General features: G+C 44.9%; 3 protein-coding genes across 3 annotated transcripts; all 3 read left to right on the top strand.

Moving 5' to 3' along the window:
- Positions 1–973: 973 nt before the first annotated feature.
- On the top strand, positions 974–4211 carry LOC109759768 (uncharacterized). Its single transcript, XM_020318606.4, has 2 exons — positions 974–1520; positions 3887–4211. Exons 1-2 carry the CDS (start codon positions 1271–1273, stop codon positions 3925–3927), a joined length of 291 nt encoding a protein of 96 aa, XP_020174195.1. The 5' UTR covers positions 974–1270; the 3' UTR covers positions 3928–4211.
- Positions 4212–8641: 4430 nt separating this feature from the next.
- On the top strand, positions 8642–10789 carry LOC109759766 (uncharacterized). Its single transcript, XM_020318604.3, has 2 exons — positions 8642–9197; positions 10456–10789. The coding sequence occupies exon 1, from the start codon at positions 8753–8755 to the stop codon at positions 9188–9190; it is 438 nt and encodes a 145-aa protein (XP_020174193.1). The 5' UTR covers positions 8642–8752; the 3' UTR covers positions 9191–9197; positions 10456–10789.
- Positions 10790–11157: 368 nt separating this feature from the next.
- LOC109759765 (IAA-amino acid hydrolase ILR1-like 5) lies at positions 11158–14102 on the top strand. Its single transcript, XM_020318602.4, has 5 exons — positions 11158–11562; positions 11838–11963; positions 12381–12695; positions 12939–13067; positions 13556–14102. Exons 1-5 carry the CDS (start codon positions 11254–11256, stop codon positions 13925–13927), a joined length of 1251 nt encoding a protein of 416 aa, XP_020174191.1. The 5' UTR covers positions 11158–11253; the 3' UTR covers positions 13928–14102.
- The last annotated feature ends 335 nt before the right edge of the window (positions 14103–14437 follow it).

The raw sequence follows: 14437 nt of genomic DNA, 5'->3' as shown, positions 1-14437 counted from the left end.
CGGCCCTTTTACTCGCATGACATGCCCGACCAACGCCAGACCAAAAATTCGTGCCCGCAAGCCGGTCCGGGAGGCATGGCCCATATGGCTAGGTTTGTGTTCCACGTTGTCAGCACATATTTTGAAGTGATCAGTGCAGATTCCGCCAAATCCTATTTGACGCCTTATGCACCCATTATTGGTTATTTGGTACGCAATGCCCCCCCCTCTCTCTCTCTCTCTCTCTCTCTCTCTCTCTCTCTCTTCTCTTGATTTATGGGCCAACCCATCTTAATGCACTAGAGGAATCTCCCAGAAGCTTCCTAGGCCGGATTCGGGAAGCTTCCGACCGGTTTTTTCTTTTTTGTTATTTGGTTTCTTGACCGGGTTTCTTCTGTTTTATTTTCCCTTTTTCTTTTATTTTTATTTTTCTCTTCTCTTTTTAAAATTTGTGTTTTTTTCAAATTCGTGAGCCTTTCTACAAAACTTGTGTTTTTTTTCAAATCCATGATTTTTTTTGAATTCACGAACTCTTTTCAATTTTTATGAACTTTTTCCAAAATCCGCAAACTTTTATCAAATTCATGAATCTTGTTTTTCAAAATTGTTTTTTAAAATTGATGAACTTTGTTCATATTTATGAACTTTTCAAAAAAATGAACTTTATCCAAAATCAAGGAAAAAATTCAAATTTGTGATTTTTTCCCAAAAAATCTAGGAACCTTTTTGAAATTTCATAAACTTTTTCAAATACTCCCTCCGTCCCATAATATAAGAACGTTTTTGACACTAGACTAGTGTCAAAAATGCTCTTATATTATGGGACAGAGGGAGTATATTTTTTCCCATACTCGTGAACTTTTTATTGCAAATCTATGATTTTTTTTTTTTTAATTTTCCCCGAATTTTTTAGATTTGTTTTTTACAAAAGTCAAAACGGTGGACTGGTCACAGGTGACCGGTTAACGCTGACCGATGAACCATCGACCCGAGCGAGCGACGCGAGGGACCGTCCGCCTTTGTTGGGCCAGGCAGGCACAGGCGAGCAGCGCGTGAGCGCGAAGAGGAGGTCTCGCTCTCGCAGATTCCACCCCACCCCGCCGCGCATGCTCGCCATCGGCGTGCCGTGCCGTCCCGTCATCCGATCCCAAATCCGCAACCCGCACCGTCCGAAGCCAAAATCTCACGCTTCTCCTCCGCCTTCCTCCGAGCCGACCCCCGTGATCCCTAAGATCAAGACAATCCCCGGCCCGGCCAGCCCCCGCCGCCGCCCCCTCCTCGCCCGGCGAAGATGCACCTGTGGCCGTCGCTCCGGATCCGGGACTCGTTCAAGCACGCCTACCTGGAGAAGCTGGAGTTCAACCTCGCCAACAAGAAGCGCGCGCAGGGGCAGGGGCAGGGGCGGCAGGGCCAGGACGGGGACGAACAGCAGGCGCCGCTGCTCGAGGGCCGCTCGTCGTCGATGGTGGCCACCGCGGTCGAGCTCGCCTGCGACGCCGCCATGCTACTTTCGTGCTGCTGTTGCTGCTTCTGCTGCGGCGGTACGCCCTGCTGATTCCATTTCTAACTTTTTCGTTTGCTGTTTCGCATTTCATTGCCAAATTATGCATGCTGTTGTCCTCGCAGACAAATTAAAAAAACAGTAAAGAATTAAAGGAAAACTCACATGTGACTGATGATGGAATCGCTTAGGATTGAGATGGTACTGGAATGTGCAATCTGATGCCTTAATACCATGATTTGGTATCGCCCTGGGTTCACCTTATATCCTTGTGGAGACAATCTATACTGAAGAGCAGCATATTATTTTGGCCCTGATTGTAGTTAACTTTCCTAGCTACATTTACGTTGATACTGAAACTGTAAAAGTAGGCTATTAGAACCACCTGAGTTTGTGCTCTTACTTTTTTGGAAGTAGGGCATGCGACGTTTTTGGATTGGATGCATGATTTGATCATTGCATTGTTCACTCACCAGCTTTGATGGTCCTCCCTTAATATGTTAATGTGGGTCAGGCCATTTTCAGGATACAATTAGTGAACTTGTCAAATTTCTAGTTTAACATAATGAATTAATATGTTGAGGATAAAATCATCATTTTCAAATCATCATGTGGTTATCCATTTTTTGTTGAAATCCTTATAGCCAGATTACATCCTAGACTAAAAAATTGATGACTATACATCTCATGTCCGGCATGTTCCTCTGAAACCTGGATACTTCTCATGAAGAATCTGAATACTTTTGATACGAGATGGATATCCGCAACCCATCCAGGGATACCCCCCTAACCAAGCACCCTTAGCACCTCCTGATTCTGGCCAGTGGCATTGGAAACGTATATAGTTTTCTCCCATGCCTGTTGAAATTGTACATGGACTGGATTGAAGGCTAATTTCTGGAGGACAGAGGATACTCTTGGTTGCTCGGTAGGAAAATCATAAGTTGCTACAGGTCATAGGCTTGCCTCGTTCATCCTGAAATGCTTACAATGAAGAGTTTCAACAACTCGATTTCAGATCCTAGCCAGGCATGAGTAGTGACATAGACCCTGCAAATAGCTTTCAAATATGCATATGCATAATGGACACTCATCCTAAAAACTATGTGCATAACATCAATTGAACACTTAGCATCTGGTTCCACGATGAGTTGATTGTCACATGCAGCGAAGGTTCAAAATTTTGGTGTTCATAACGTGTTGTCCAGGTGACACTTACGTGGCTTAGTGGTATCGTAAAGGATCTTGGTGGTCAAGTCCACGCTCTTCTATAAGTCCAAGATAGGCTCCACGCAAAAAAAAATGGTCCAAGATAGGCAGTTCGCCCTACCTATTCTCGTTTCAAAATCAGTATGCTGTCCAATGTGAAGTTGTTTTGTGGAGTAATAAACTTCTAAGCAAGACCTGTGGAAAGAATTGCCACACCCTGGATATGTAAATTGCAAGGGCTATCTTGGTATACTGCTATGAGCTTTAGGTCAAACACACCCCTTTATCTGTACAAAAATTATGGCTGGTTGGTCGGCCATACAAAAACAAGCAGGAGGAACACCTAAGTTATTCGTGAATATCAAGGAGATTAGGACAGGTGGAGGATAGTCATTAGGAGATGAGATGTTTAGGAACTGAAGAGTTGTATCCTTGTATGACGGGATAATAGCAGGTCTATGTATCTAGATAGACAGACAGGTTAGAGACAGAGAAGATAGTTTGAATTGTTTTAGGTAAGACATAATTTGAGTCGGTTGGTTACTCCATATGCATCCAGTGAGCTAGAACCCAGTTTGTCTGTTCAGGTAGTTTAGGCTGTGCTGTATAAACAAGCTAGCATTTTAACCTTTTTTGCATGCAATCATTGAACAAAATTTTGAATAAGCCTCAGAATTTCTCTTCCGCATTAGGGATGAGCCCTGCCGCCGAATTGAAGAGGGCGAGTGCCCAATCCCCTGTCCTCTGATCATTATCCTATCCCAAATACTCGCTGTGGACTAAGGTCCATAAATATACATGAATAGTGTAATCTGGTCACCGAACCTTTGGTTTGTCTCTGTCTGTTCAGAATATTTAAAAAAATATATTATCTTCTTCTTTTCAACTTTTTTATGTTATCTACTTATCTTCTTTTGCACAAGATACGAGCTGTAGCTAATTGCCATCCTGTCTTCAAATTATGCAATTTGTTTTTGTTACAAATAAGTTGGAGCTGCAGCTGATATTCCTTGCCCCTTTCCACATATCTTCAGCACTTCAGGAGATCACAAATTTACATCCTCTATGCTGTTCCATGTCATCACCATGTTCTTTTTCACCTAAAAAAAGCTGCGACGTCTGCTCTCTGATTCATGATCTTTATATTGTCTAGAGATTTGTGTAACTTCACTCTAACCAATCTGTATGATGTATCAGCTTGTGGTGGTGAGGAGGACGATCCTCTAACAGCTCGCTGATGCCTGACGCTGAGCGCCACCTCCAGAAACCAGAGAACTCAATAGATCAGGGAAAGCATATAATGCATGCAGCTGTAACGGGTCGTAATCAAATTAATTGTACATATGGAGTTTCGATCTTCTGCTGTTGTGGCCCGGATTAAAATGCCACTGACAAGTAGTCTTATTGGATCATTTCCTATTTCGCAGTAGGAAATTTCTGCAGTGCAGGCTCCATAATTTATCTGTATACTCCATAGCCGTATGTAATTCAGTTTCAGGGTATGTGCAACTGCCATTTCCCATTGCTGTGCTGTCTCGTGCTTCCCACATTGATCTTTGATCCAGACTCCGGAGGCAGCTGATTACGCGTCATTGCATTGGTAGTTTGCCTATCCATCTCTTAAGAGAACTGAGAATTTGAACCAGGATGTTTCGGTTCGGGTGGGCCTTGTTTACCTGATTATACTCTTCCTATGCAAGCAGATGTGCATGTAGCATATGAGACACATTTGTCAGGAAGAACAAAGGCTGAAGGCTCATGAACAAGGATGATCACGACTTCACGAGCCATGAATCTGCTGGAGCACACATGTCCAGTTGCCCTGATTCACCCACCATATATTGGAAAATGCATCAAGAGCATACAGATGTCCCCCAGCAAAATCATTAGAGGTCAAAGGATTCTTACAATGTTAAGAAACTCTCGTAATAGGCTTTCACCCCGCTTTAGAAAAGTCATCAACGCATCCATACAAAAGGTTTAAGTACCCGGGGCATTAGCACAAACACGTCCAAGAAAAACATAAAAGAAAGAGAGAGAAAAAAACCACTGTTGGAATAGAGAAATAGTGGGATTCAAATTTCATGTCTATTCATGATCCTACAAGGTTTTGGTTTGTATGATTACATCGCAAGGAAAATAAAAGATTTCTGTGCAAGGGAATACTTAGGAATAATTTCTACAGAACTCAAACGACATATATGAAAAATTCCTAAGATTGTATTCCTCCATTCCTTTAAATGTCCTTTTTGAATCAAGTCATGTTTAGCTCTCCACACACACAAGGGGATCTGATAAAACCCAAACACAAACTTAAGGGACCGTCTATTCCTTAAGCATCTGAAAAAAAATAAACTTAGCGCCAGTTGATTTTCTTCATCCTCTAGACACCTCACCCACGGACTGCCGGCCGGGTCGCCTGCTACCGCCACCCGTGATCGGCAGTGCTCTAGCGCGCCTCGCCGCCATGCTGTTGTGGTCCTCAGTCATCCCTCTAAACATTATTCTTGGAATCGGATTTTCTCTAACTAGCTCGCACCCCCTCACCCGAAGCAGTTAAACCTCTGCCCTTCCACACAACGGTATCGCCATCTCGGAATCTTTCTGTCCGAGGCCTCATCGATGTTCTCGCTCATAGCTACGCTCGTCGTGGCACCGTCGTCTTTGAAAGTGCAACTAATCCCCGGATGGTTTTGGTAATTCATAACAATATATACATCATTGAACTAATGCCTATACAAAGAATATTTCATGAAAGTTCATTTAGGTATGATAATGAGATGTGAATGTGGACCCCTCAAATGCAAAGGACAAAGCATTGGCAAAAGCTCCAACACTCTGCATTTTTGGTTAAGTGCTCAAAGATCACACTGGGTCCGTAGGAAAGTCAATACTATTAGAAAGGGATGAGGTTTTGATCATAAGTCATTTGCTCAAAGTGCTTAGAGATATTGCTCCAAAAATCCTCAACCACACCCTCATAATCCTATCTGTCCAAAACCCTAAAGCCTATCTCGGTCCCACCGATTCATTCCTACCCGGCCTCATTGAGATACACTTGACAGAGGCACTACCTAAACCCTAGAAACTCGGTTTCACCGGGATGACATCCGGTCCCACCGAAGTGCGCGTGCCAACCTTCTATATAACCATTGTTTTCATTTCGAAATTTCCGAGGGAAATCGATCTGTGTCACTGAAGCGTGGAAAGTGCTTATGTCATCATTAATCGGTCCCACCGAGTGGATTCATTCGGTCTCATGGGAAAGTCTAAAGTTCAAATCTTTTGCACTGGTCGGTCTCACCGAGTTGTGCATAAAGGTGTGAATGGTTAGATTTTTTATGAAGGCTATATATACCCACCCACACCACCTACTCCCAGAGAGAGCAACCAGGACGAAACTACCACTTCCCATATCCATTTTCTAAGAGATGACCACTTACACTTGTGTTGAGATCAAGAGATTCCACTCCAACCATTTGATCCTTGATTTTCTAGTCCCCTCAAATTGTTTTTCACTCCAATCCTTCTCCTGGTACCATGCCAAATCTGCTGGAGAGTGATTGAGTGTTGAGGAGACTATTTTTGAAGCACAAGAGCAAGGAGTTCATCATCAACAACAACATCTATTATCTTTTGAAGAGTCGTGTCTCCTAGGTTGGTTAGGTGTCATTTGGGATCCTCCAAATCATGTGGAATTGAACCAAGGAGTTTGTAAGGGCAAGGAGATTATTGCCTACTTCGTGAAGATCTACCCTGAGTGAGGCTAGTCCTTCGTGGACGGAAGCCATGATGACATAGACAAGGTTGCTTCTTCATGGACCCTTCGTGAATGGAGCCCTCCATGGACTCTCACAGCCGTTACCCTCCTGCGGGTTGAAGTCACCATCAACGTGAACGTACAATAGCACCACCTATCGGAACCTCGCCAAAAATCACCATGCCTTCAGTGCGTTTGATTTCGCTGATCCCTCATTTACGTTCATATGCAAAGTCTTTACTTTCTGCTACATACTCTTTAGACTTGCATGTGTAGGGTGTTGCTTGACTTGTGAGAAATGCTAAAACTCGCCTACAATTAAAATTGGGAAATGTTAAGTTTTTATTTGATCAAGTAGTCTAATCACCCTCCTATAGACCTACATGTGATCCTACAGTCTTCGGTCTCAGCGCTTTGCAGAAAATGGACTGACAGAAAAACAATTTTAGGCATAAGAGAATTATAAAAAACGCAAATTTAAAGAATAGTCAAAAGGAACTAAATTGCGCAGGTCATCAACTATCACAAACTCAACTTTTAGTATTAAGATCAACAACACGAAGGAAGGCAAAACAACGTTATATTCAGATGGATGTGTTTTTAACACGGTACAGATGCATACGCTCATACATACGCACATACGCTCACCTCTATGAACGATTGCAGGCACATCCTATCTCTATGAGCATCTTTGAGAGACTAAGTCTACACATCATCTTGAGATTGATGAAGTCACCGTAGACACCTTCATAGTCGACGGGGACGTCTCCTCCCGCTGAACATCCTCTCCTGAAGGCCTGAAATAAAAATAAAAGAAAAATGCGAGCAGCCGAGCAAGTCTATGACTTTTTTCGAGAAAGTATAGACATAATACAAAGTTCTTAACCCGAACAAGCACATCCTAACACATGCATAAGAAAACCAAAATAACAAAGAGCACCCTAAAACAACCAGCAAAACACGAAGCCATTCAAAGCTCTGTGTCATCATCCTTAAACCTTGCGAGGAGACCCCTGTAACACAATAATATGTATCCAGACCCAAGTAGGTCCTCATCTTCAACCACGACATAATCACCGCCATGTTACTCCCCCACTCCTACGCTCCGACGCCGAAAAGACAAGGACACACATGTGCATCCAACATGCCTGCACTAGTCTTCACCATCTGTGGCTTTGAGTACCGCTATATGTGCCCCTTCCAGATGGAAGAGAACTAGGATCCGGTTCCAGCACCGCGGCCGGGCCAACCGCCCGAGCAAAGCAGACATCCCTCCAACAGCAGCACAAAGAAGGGGGAAGGACAACATCAGGAAATCATACCGACAAGGAAGAAGAATCTTCGTCTCCACAAAACCACCACCCATCCGTGGACCGAACCGGTTGGTGTCGGTCGACCTCCAGATACCATAGCCCGCACCTCAACGAGATCCAGGGACCCCCCTGGCTCCTAGACGAAGGCAAGAACCCCGTCTGACCGTAAACGAACCTTGGAGAAACTTATTCAGACGCGCCGCTCCCACGACAGCCTCGGCAGCGACTCCCTCAACCCTAATCCTACTGAGAACACATCGGACACATAGATCTGAGGTCACCCCCCCTCCCGCTGCTGGAGCGGTTGACGTAGGGAGAGGGAAGCAGCGGCGGCGCCGACGGCGCACAAAGGGACCCGTTGCTCGCCTTGAGATCATCTGGCTAACCACCTCCGCTCGAAGCGTTATTGTCTACGGCAGAACTGTGCGTAAGTTTAGGACTTGAATTCTGATGGACTGAAAATACCACTGTCCTCATAACAATTCAACTATATTGATTCGCCATGAATGTTGTTGACAACCCATACCCAAAAGGAATTTTAAGTGACAAGAAGGAACGTTTTGATTTGCTAGCACACGTTTCATTTGTTACTATATTTGTGTACACGTAAGCACCACGTAACTGATCATTATGTCGACCCTTCTGAAAGTTTGTGAATTAACCTGTGGTTGAGATGGTTAGATGGACAGTGGTATCCCCAACCCACCAGGGTTCAAATCCTGGTGCTCGCATTATTCTTGGATTTATTTTAGGATTTCCGGCGATGCGCTTTCAGTGGGAGGAGACGTTCCCATCGACGACGAGGCGCCGCGTTCATAGGGGTGAGTGTATGCGCGTATTACTGGTGCTAAAAAAAAAGACCCTTCTGGAAGTTTTATCCCCGCCGCTACAACGCCACACCTGGCCAGCGCGACGATTCTTTCCTCCATCTGTTCGCATCGGCCGGGCCGCCGCCGCCGTCACGACTCGCCACACCTCGCTGGGCCAGCCATGGAGCTCGATCTCCCGCCGCTGACCGACCTGGCCGCCGCCATCCGCCTGGCCGCCGAGGCCGCGGCCGCGCTCTCCGCGCCATCATCCTCCTCGGCCGCAGCCGCCGCGGCCGCCACCCTCCGAGACGCTCACGCCGCCATCGGCAGCTTCCTCTCCCGCCTCGACGCGCCTGCCGCTGTCCCGTGCGACAACGATCAGCCCATGGCGGATGGCGGTGAGGCGGGGGAGCCGATGATCGGGGAGGTGGAGGACGGGCTCCGGGAGTGCGCCCTGCAGGGAAACAAGCGCCGGAAGCGGCCCGTCCCGCCTTCGTGGCCCCTCGGGCCCCGTTCGAGTGGCGCTTGCGTGGCGCCGGAGGCCACCACCGAGCCGGTGCTGGACGTGCAACGGCGGCGGGGCGCCACCATGGATCTCTTGCTGCAGTTCCATGCGTAGGATGAAGGTGACTCTTGGTGCTTTGGCGTGGTGATGGGAATATAATTGATTTACTACTAGGCTACTTTGGATTAGCCATGGATGCAGAAACCATGCGAACAATTGCGTGCTTGGGCTGTGTCGATGAGAGGGGAATGGCCGAATGAGCATGGTGACAGAATGACTGCGTTAGTGTTGTGCCCCCCAGATAAACCAAAATTTCTCTTTATAAAATTATGACGCAATCAAACATGGACGACTAAAGATACTGAAATTACCCTAGTAGTCTATACTGGGTTTCATTGCTGATTTTTGTACTTGATATTTTATTTCCTAGTTACTTCAGTTCAGAAGAAAAAAAGGTGCATTATGAATTCTCTTATCCCGTTTGTAGGGTACTGACTTGATAAAGTGTGAAGGGAAGTAGGGAAATGTCAGGTTGGATGTCTGCACCGGATAAGTTGATAACATTGAAAAATGCTTGACTTCTTTGCCACTATGGCGGTGACTAGGAATATAAAACTTTATTATGTGTATTGCTTCTTGTTGATAACTACACATAGTCAACCACATTGGAATATAGGAAGTTGAAAGCTGAAATCTGGGAATTGCAGCATTGCAAATTTGCAACATTAATAAGTTGCTATCACTTTGTCCAAAGTTTAGTAGAAAAAGTACTACGACAGAGAAATGCTGCAAAAAAAGAAAGGGCTTGTTAAGTGTCTCAGTTTCTGCTTGTCAGTTGAGACATGATTTGTCAATTAGCACGGAACAATATCAAATGCATCAGTTTTTGCAAGAAATAAATAAATGAAATGGCTTATGTAAGAAGTCCTCTTAGGATGGGGAAGATCTTGAAGTTTCTTTAGAAAAAAATTTAAGGTTAAAAAAAGAACTTAGTTATTAGCCTATTTCTGTTGGAATTCATTTGTGCTAGCAACTAATGCACTACGTATAGGCTGTAGCATGCTATGCTACATAGATCTTCTGAAAGGTGAAAGCTAGTACATTAGATGAGTCCATCTGTATTGGTACTACTGTACCATCCTGTTGATGCATGATCATTATCTTGATCCAAGTTCCTCTAGCATGAATACTGCAAAGTCTCGTACATGTACCATATCTGACAGCAGACAATCAGACTGCACAGCCCCATCCATGGTTGATATTTCCACATTAATAAGCTTGCAGATATACTAATCAGCAAATAATGCTTAACTTCTCTTTCCCATTGAATGAAACCTTCGACGCCTTGTTTAATTTGTTTCGCTCATTTTCCGCTGCAGGGTTCATGAATCATGAGTACTTGAGTAGCATAGGAACAAAGTGATGAGCACCGGCAGCGGCACCTTTGGTCATCTTGTTCTTCAAACAGATTGCACAGCCAGAGCAAACAACATTCCACACCGAGGCAGCTAGGATGAACACAGTAGTAGTCGAGCATAAATATATGAATACAGCGAGAACCTGAGACACTTGAGATCAGAGTGGGATGTTGGTGGAATGCTTCGGGCCTTCAGTAGTTTTGTTTCTGGACAAACGGGCTAAATCCTCCTGTACTTCGTTTCCTTCTGTCATTTGACATCAGAATGATAAACAGACAGACTGGTGCTTGCTCAACATGTTCTTATGTCCAGCATATTACTTACTCCCTCCGCTTCCTAAATATAAGTCTTTTTAGAGATTTCACTTATAGAGACTACATTTGGATGTATATAGACGACTTTTAGAGTATAAGTTCACTCATTTTGCTCCATATATAGTCTATAGTGGAATCTCTTAAAACACTTATATTTAGGAACAGAGGGAGTACTTTTTTTACCTTTGTTTTAAATTAGTACTGTCATTAGCTGTGAGTGATTTTCAGTTTTTCACTCCCAGATATGAAGTATAGTGGTTCATTCAGCTCACTCGCAGCTGTACATGGTTTTGAACGTTCTCCCGCAAAAATATAAAAAAGTCTCTTTGTCCGTTCTACAGGCTGCTCCTTTTCTTGCTCTCGGGGTGATTCATTCGTCTTAGTTTTAGAGTCTGTTGTAGCATTCGCTCCGTCAACGAGAGCTTCTCCCACCCTTCACTTGACCATGGCCACTCCTCTCCTCTGCCTCTTGGCCGTCGTCCTCCTCTCCACAGCATCGGCGGAGTACGCGCAGGAGCTGCTTCGGCGCGCCGAGGGGGAGCGAGACTGGATTGTCGGCCTGCGGCGGCGCATCCACGCCCACCCGGAGCTCGCGTTCGGGGAGCACCGCACCAGCGCACTCGTCCGCGAGGAGCTCGAGGGGCTAGGGATCACCGCCCGCGCCGTTGCCGGCACCGGCGTCGTCGCCGACGTCGGCTCGGGCATGCCCCCGATCGTCGCCCTCCGCGCCGACATGGACGCCCTGCCCATCCAGGTCCGTTCCCCTCTCTTCCCGTCCGATGCTGCACTTGTGGTCTGGCGCAGGGCGCTCTTTCCCTCCGATGCTACTCCGGTAGTCTGGCGCGGTGTGTGTGACCGGTGGTTGGTGCTGAACGGCAGAACTGTATCTTCTCGGTACTGTACTACTGCTGATCGTGCTTGCTTGATTCGTGTGCTCTCAATCTTGTGACTGTCTCTTGCTGTCGGATAGCATGACATTGTTTGCTGGAGGGATCACATTTTGTTGGTTGTGCGCACTTGGGATGCCAGGAATTGGTAGAGTGGGAGCATAAGAGCAGAGTTGATGGCGTAATGCACGCGTGTGGTCATGATGCGCACACAGCGATGCTCCTGGGAGCAGCAAAGCTGCTGCATGAGGGCAAGGATCAGCTTAAGGTGAGTGATTGCCTATGGTTCTGCTCTAAGTTTGACACAATTCAGTAGTACTTCAGTTGTGTTTGGGCAAGGTCGCTGGACAAAATACTTTACACCCCTGGTGTCTGTTCTTCAGTGTCATGTTAACACATGCCATTTACTAATTCTCTTGTTCTTTGTCCAGAGAGAATACAACCCCAATGCATTTCCTTTGAATTGTGTGAGTTTTTAGCATGAGTAGTCAGATATCATGGCTTGACTCAGCAAAGTAGGATGACCATTCCCTCAAAAAGTAGACTGGCCACTAAATCAGAATTTTTGTGTCGATTTCATATTTAAATTGCTGGTTTGCTGTCAGTTTTGCGAATAAACTCTTTTCAGAAGTCACAAAGATTAACGTATATACGCTTTATGTAACATTCGTCTTGTATGATGAAGGGAACGGTGAGACTCCTTTTTCAACCCGCTGAGGAGGGCGGTGCTGGTGCATCTCATATGGTAAAAGAAGGTGTTCTGAATGGTGTTGAAGCTATTTTTGCCATGCACGTCGATTGTCAGAAGCCGACGGGTTCAATAGCTGCTCATGCAGGACCGACACATGCAGCCGTGTGTTTCTATGTAGTGAAAATAGAAGGTAAAACTGGGAATGCTGAAACACCACACTTGAATGTGGATCCTGTTGTTGCTGCAGCATTTACCATCCTGGCCCTGCAACAGCTCACTTCGAGAGAAGACGATCCTCTTCACAGCCAAGTACGACATTGCCCTATAGCGATACTACTTTGCTCAACTGGTTTTCTTCAAACATGTCATACAAAAAGAAAACGTAGCGGATCATGCCAACAAACGGAAGTCTTTTTCTCACAATAAATTCGGGCATATGGAACACATGGAAGTGGCACCTGAAATGCTACTCCAGTGATGATTTCATATGGGGAAATAACATCTTCGCTAAAATGTGATACTCGGGTTGATCTGTCTATTTATTGTGTTCAGGTGCTCTCTGTTACCTATATTAAAGCTGGGAATTCTACTGATACCACACCTCCAGTTGTTGAATTCGGAGGTACTTTGAGGAGCCTCACTACTGAAGGACTTTATCGACTAGAGAAAAGGCTTAAGGAGGTTAGCATTATTATGGCACAAATTAATTCACTAAGAGGTACTCCCTCCGTTCCAAAATAGATGTTAGTACAAAGTTGAGTCATCTATTTTAGAATGGAGGGAGTAGTAGCATTTGATGATAATATTGGTATGCTGCAATCACCACTTCACCAGTACCTTCGTAATTTATTTTTCTGTGAGCAAAGAGCTTTATATCACTGAGAGCACCTTCTATGCATTCTCTCAAAAGTTGATTGTGCTTTCAATTTTTAACTACACAACTTGCAATTGTAACACATTTATGCCATGATCTATTGGTCCTGTTTCCATAGTTAGCAATTCATGTTTCTATTCTTTTTGTACGGCAAACAGGACGGAGTTAACACTGTCTGTATGTATATGGCTAATTCTTTGTGTCCCAGTTATAACTTCAAACTATTAAATAGCTTTACCCTGGGTGTAATAATACAAATTAAAGGGTCCTGAATAAATGTTCTTGATTTTTCCAGGTAGTAGAAGGGCAGGCAGCTGTACATCGATGCAAGGGAGTTGCGGAGATATTGGGGGCTCCCTCCTACCCAATGTATCCCGCAGTCGTGAATGATGAGAGGCTGCATCGCCATGTAGAGAATGTGGGCAGAAGTTTGCTTGGTCCAGACAATGTGAAGCCCGGGGAGAAGATCATGGCAGGGGAAGACTTTGCTTTCTACCAACAGTTAGTTCCTGGCGTCATCTTTGGTATCGGTATTAGAAACGAGAAAGTTGGTTCAGTGCACTGTTATCACAACCCGCATTTCTTCGTTGACGAGGATGTCCTTCCAATTGGAGCTGCATTGCATACTGCTACTGCAGAAACGTATCTCTCTGGGTGTTCCACTTGAAATGAAGTTGGAACCTAGCATTCGCGGTAAGAGCAACTCTAGCAGATTCCATAAGAAAAGAGTCAGCAAAACAGTCTTAAAGGGGCTTTTATTTTCTTAGAGTCTCCAGAGCAACCTTGCAGTGTCAGATTCCACAAACTGCAGCCTTTATAGTTTTTCATCCGAATTCGTCCTATGCGGGTGCATATATTTGAACTTCAGTTTGGCATAGATATTAACCAAAGAATAAATAAATCATTGTTCAACATCACACACTTCAACAACATTACAACATTGCAAATTTGGAATATGAAATTTGTCTATATGTAGATAAGGTGATTTAGACGAGAAACTTAAGCATACTTACTAATGTCAAAAAGCAACATAGGGCGGCCAATTTTGGTGTTTTGACCCTTTTGTGAAAGTTACGCCAAATCTGACCCTGGTTAAAAAAAATCGGGATCTGACCATTTTCCTACAGCCGGGGTCAATGGCGGTAGGGTATACCAGCCTACCGCCAAGGTCCCTGGT

Source organism: Aegilops tauschii, chromosome 2 (genome assembly GCF_002575655.3).
Source record: "Aegilops tauschii subsp. strangulata cultivar AL8/78 chromosome 2, Aet v6.0, whole genome shotgun sequence".
NCBI classification, from domain to species: domain Eukaryota; kingdom Viridiplantae; phylum Streptophyta; class Magnoliopsida; order Poales; family Poaceae; genus Aegilops; species Aegilops tauschii.
Note: the sequence above shows the minus strand (reverse complement) of the source record. Positions and strands in the feature narration are given on the sequence as shown.

Excerpts from the sequence above, each read along its gene's own strand:
- LOC109759768 (XM_020318606.4), top strand. The coding sequence starts at position 1,271 with ATGCACCTGTGGCCGTCGCTCCGGATCCGGGACTCGTTCAAGCACGCC. Across the intron at positions 1,521-3,886 it reads TTGCTGCTTCTGCTGCGGCG|CTTGTGGTGGTGAGGAGGAC; the intron begins GTACGCCCTGCT and ends ATGATGTATCAG.
- LOC109759766 (XM_020318604.3), top strand. The coding sequence starts at position 8,753 with ATGGAGCTCGATCTCCCGCCGCTGACCGACCTGGCCGCCGCCATCCGC.
- LOC109759765 (XM_020318602.4), top strand. The coding sequence starts at position 11,254 with ATGGCCACTCCTCTCCTCTGCCTCTTGGCCGTCGTCCTCCTCTCCACA. Across the intron at positions 11,563-11,837 it reads TGGACGCCCTGCCCATCCAG|GAATTGGTAGAGTGGGAGCA; the intron begins GTCCGTTCCCCT and ends TTGGGATGCCAG. Across the intron at positions 13,068-13,555 it reads TAGAGAAAAGGCTTAAGGAG|GTAGTAGAAGGGCAGGCAGC; the intron begins GTTAGCATTATT and ends TGATTTTTCCAG.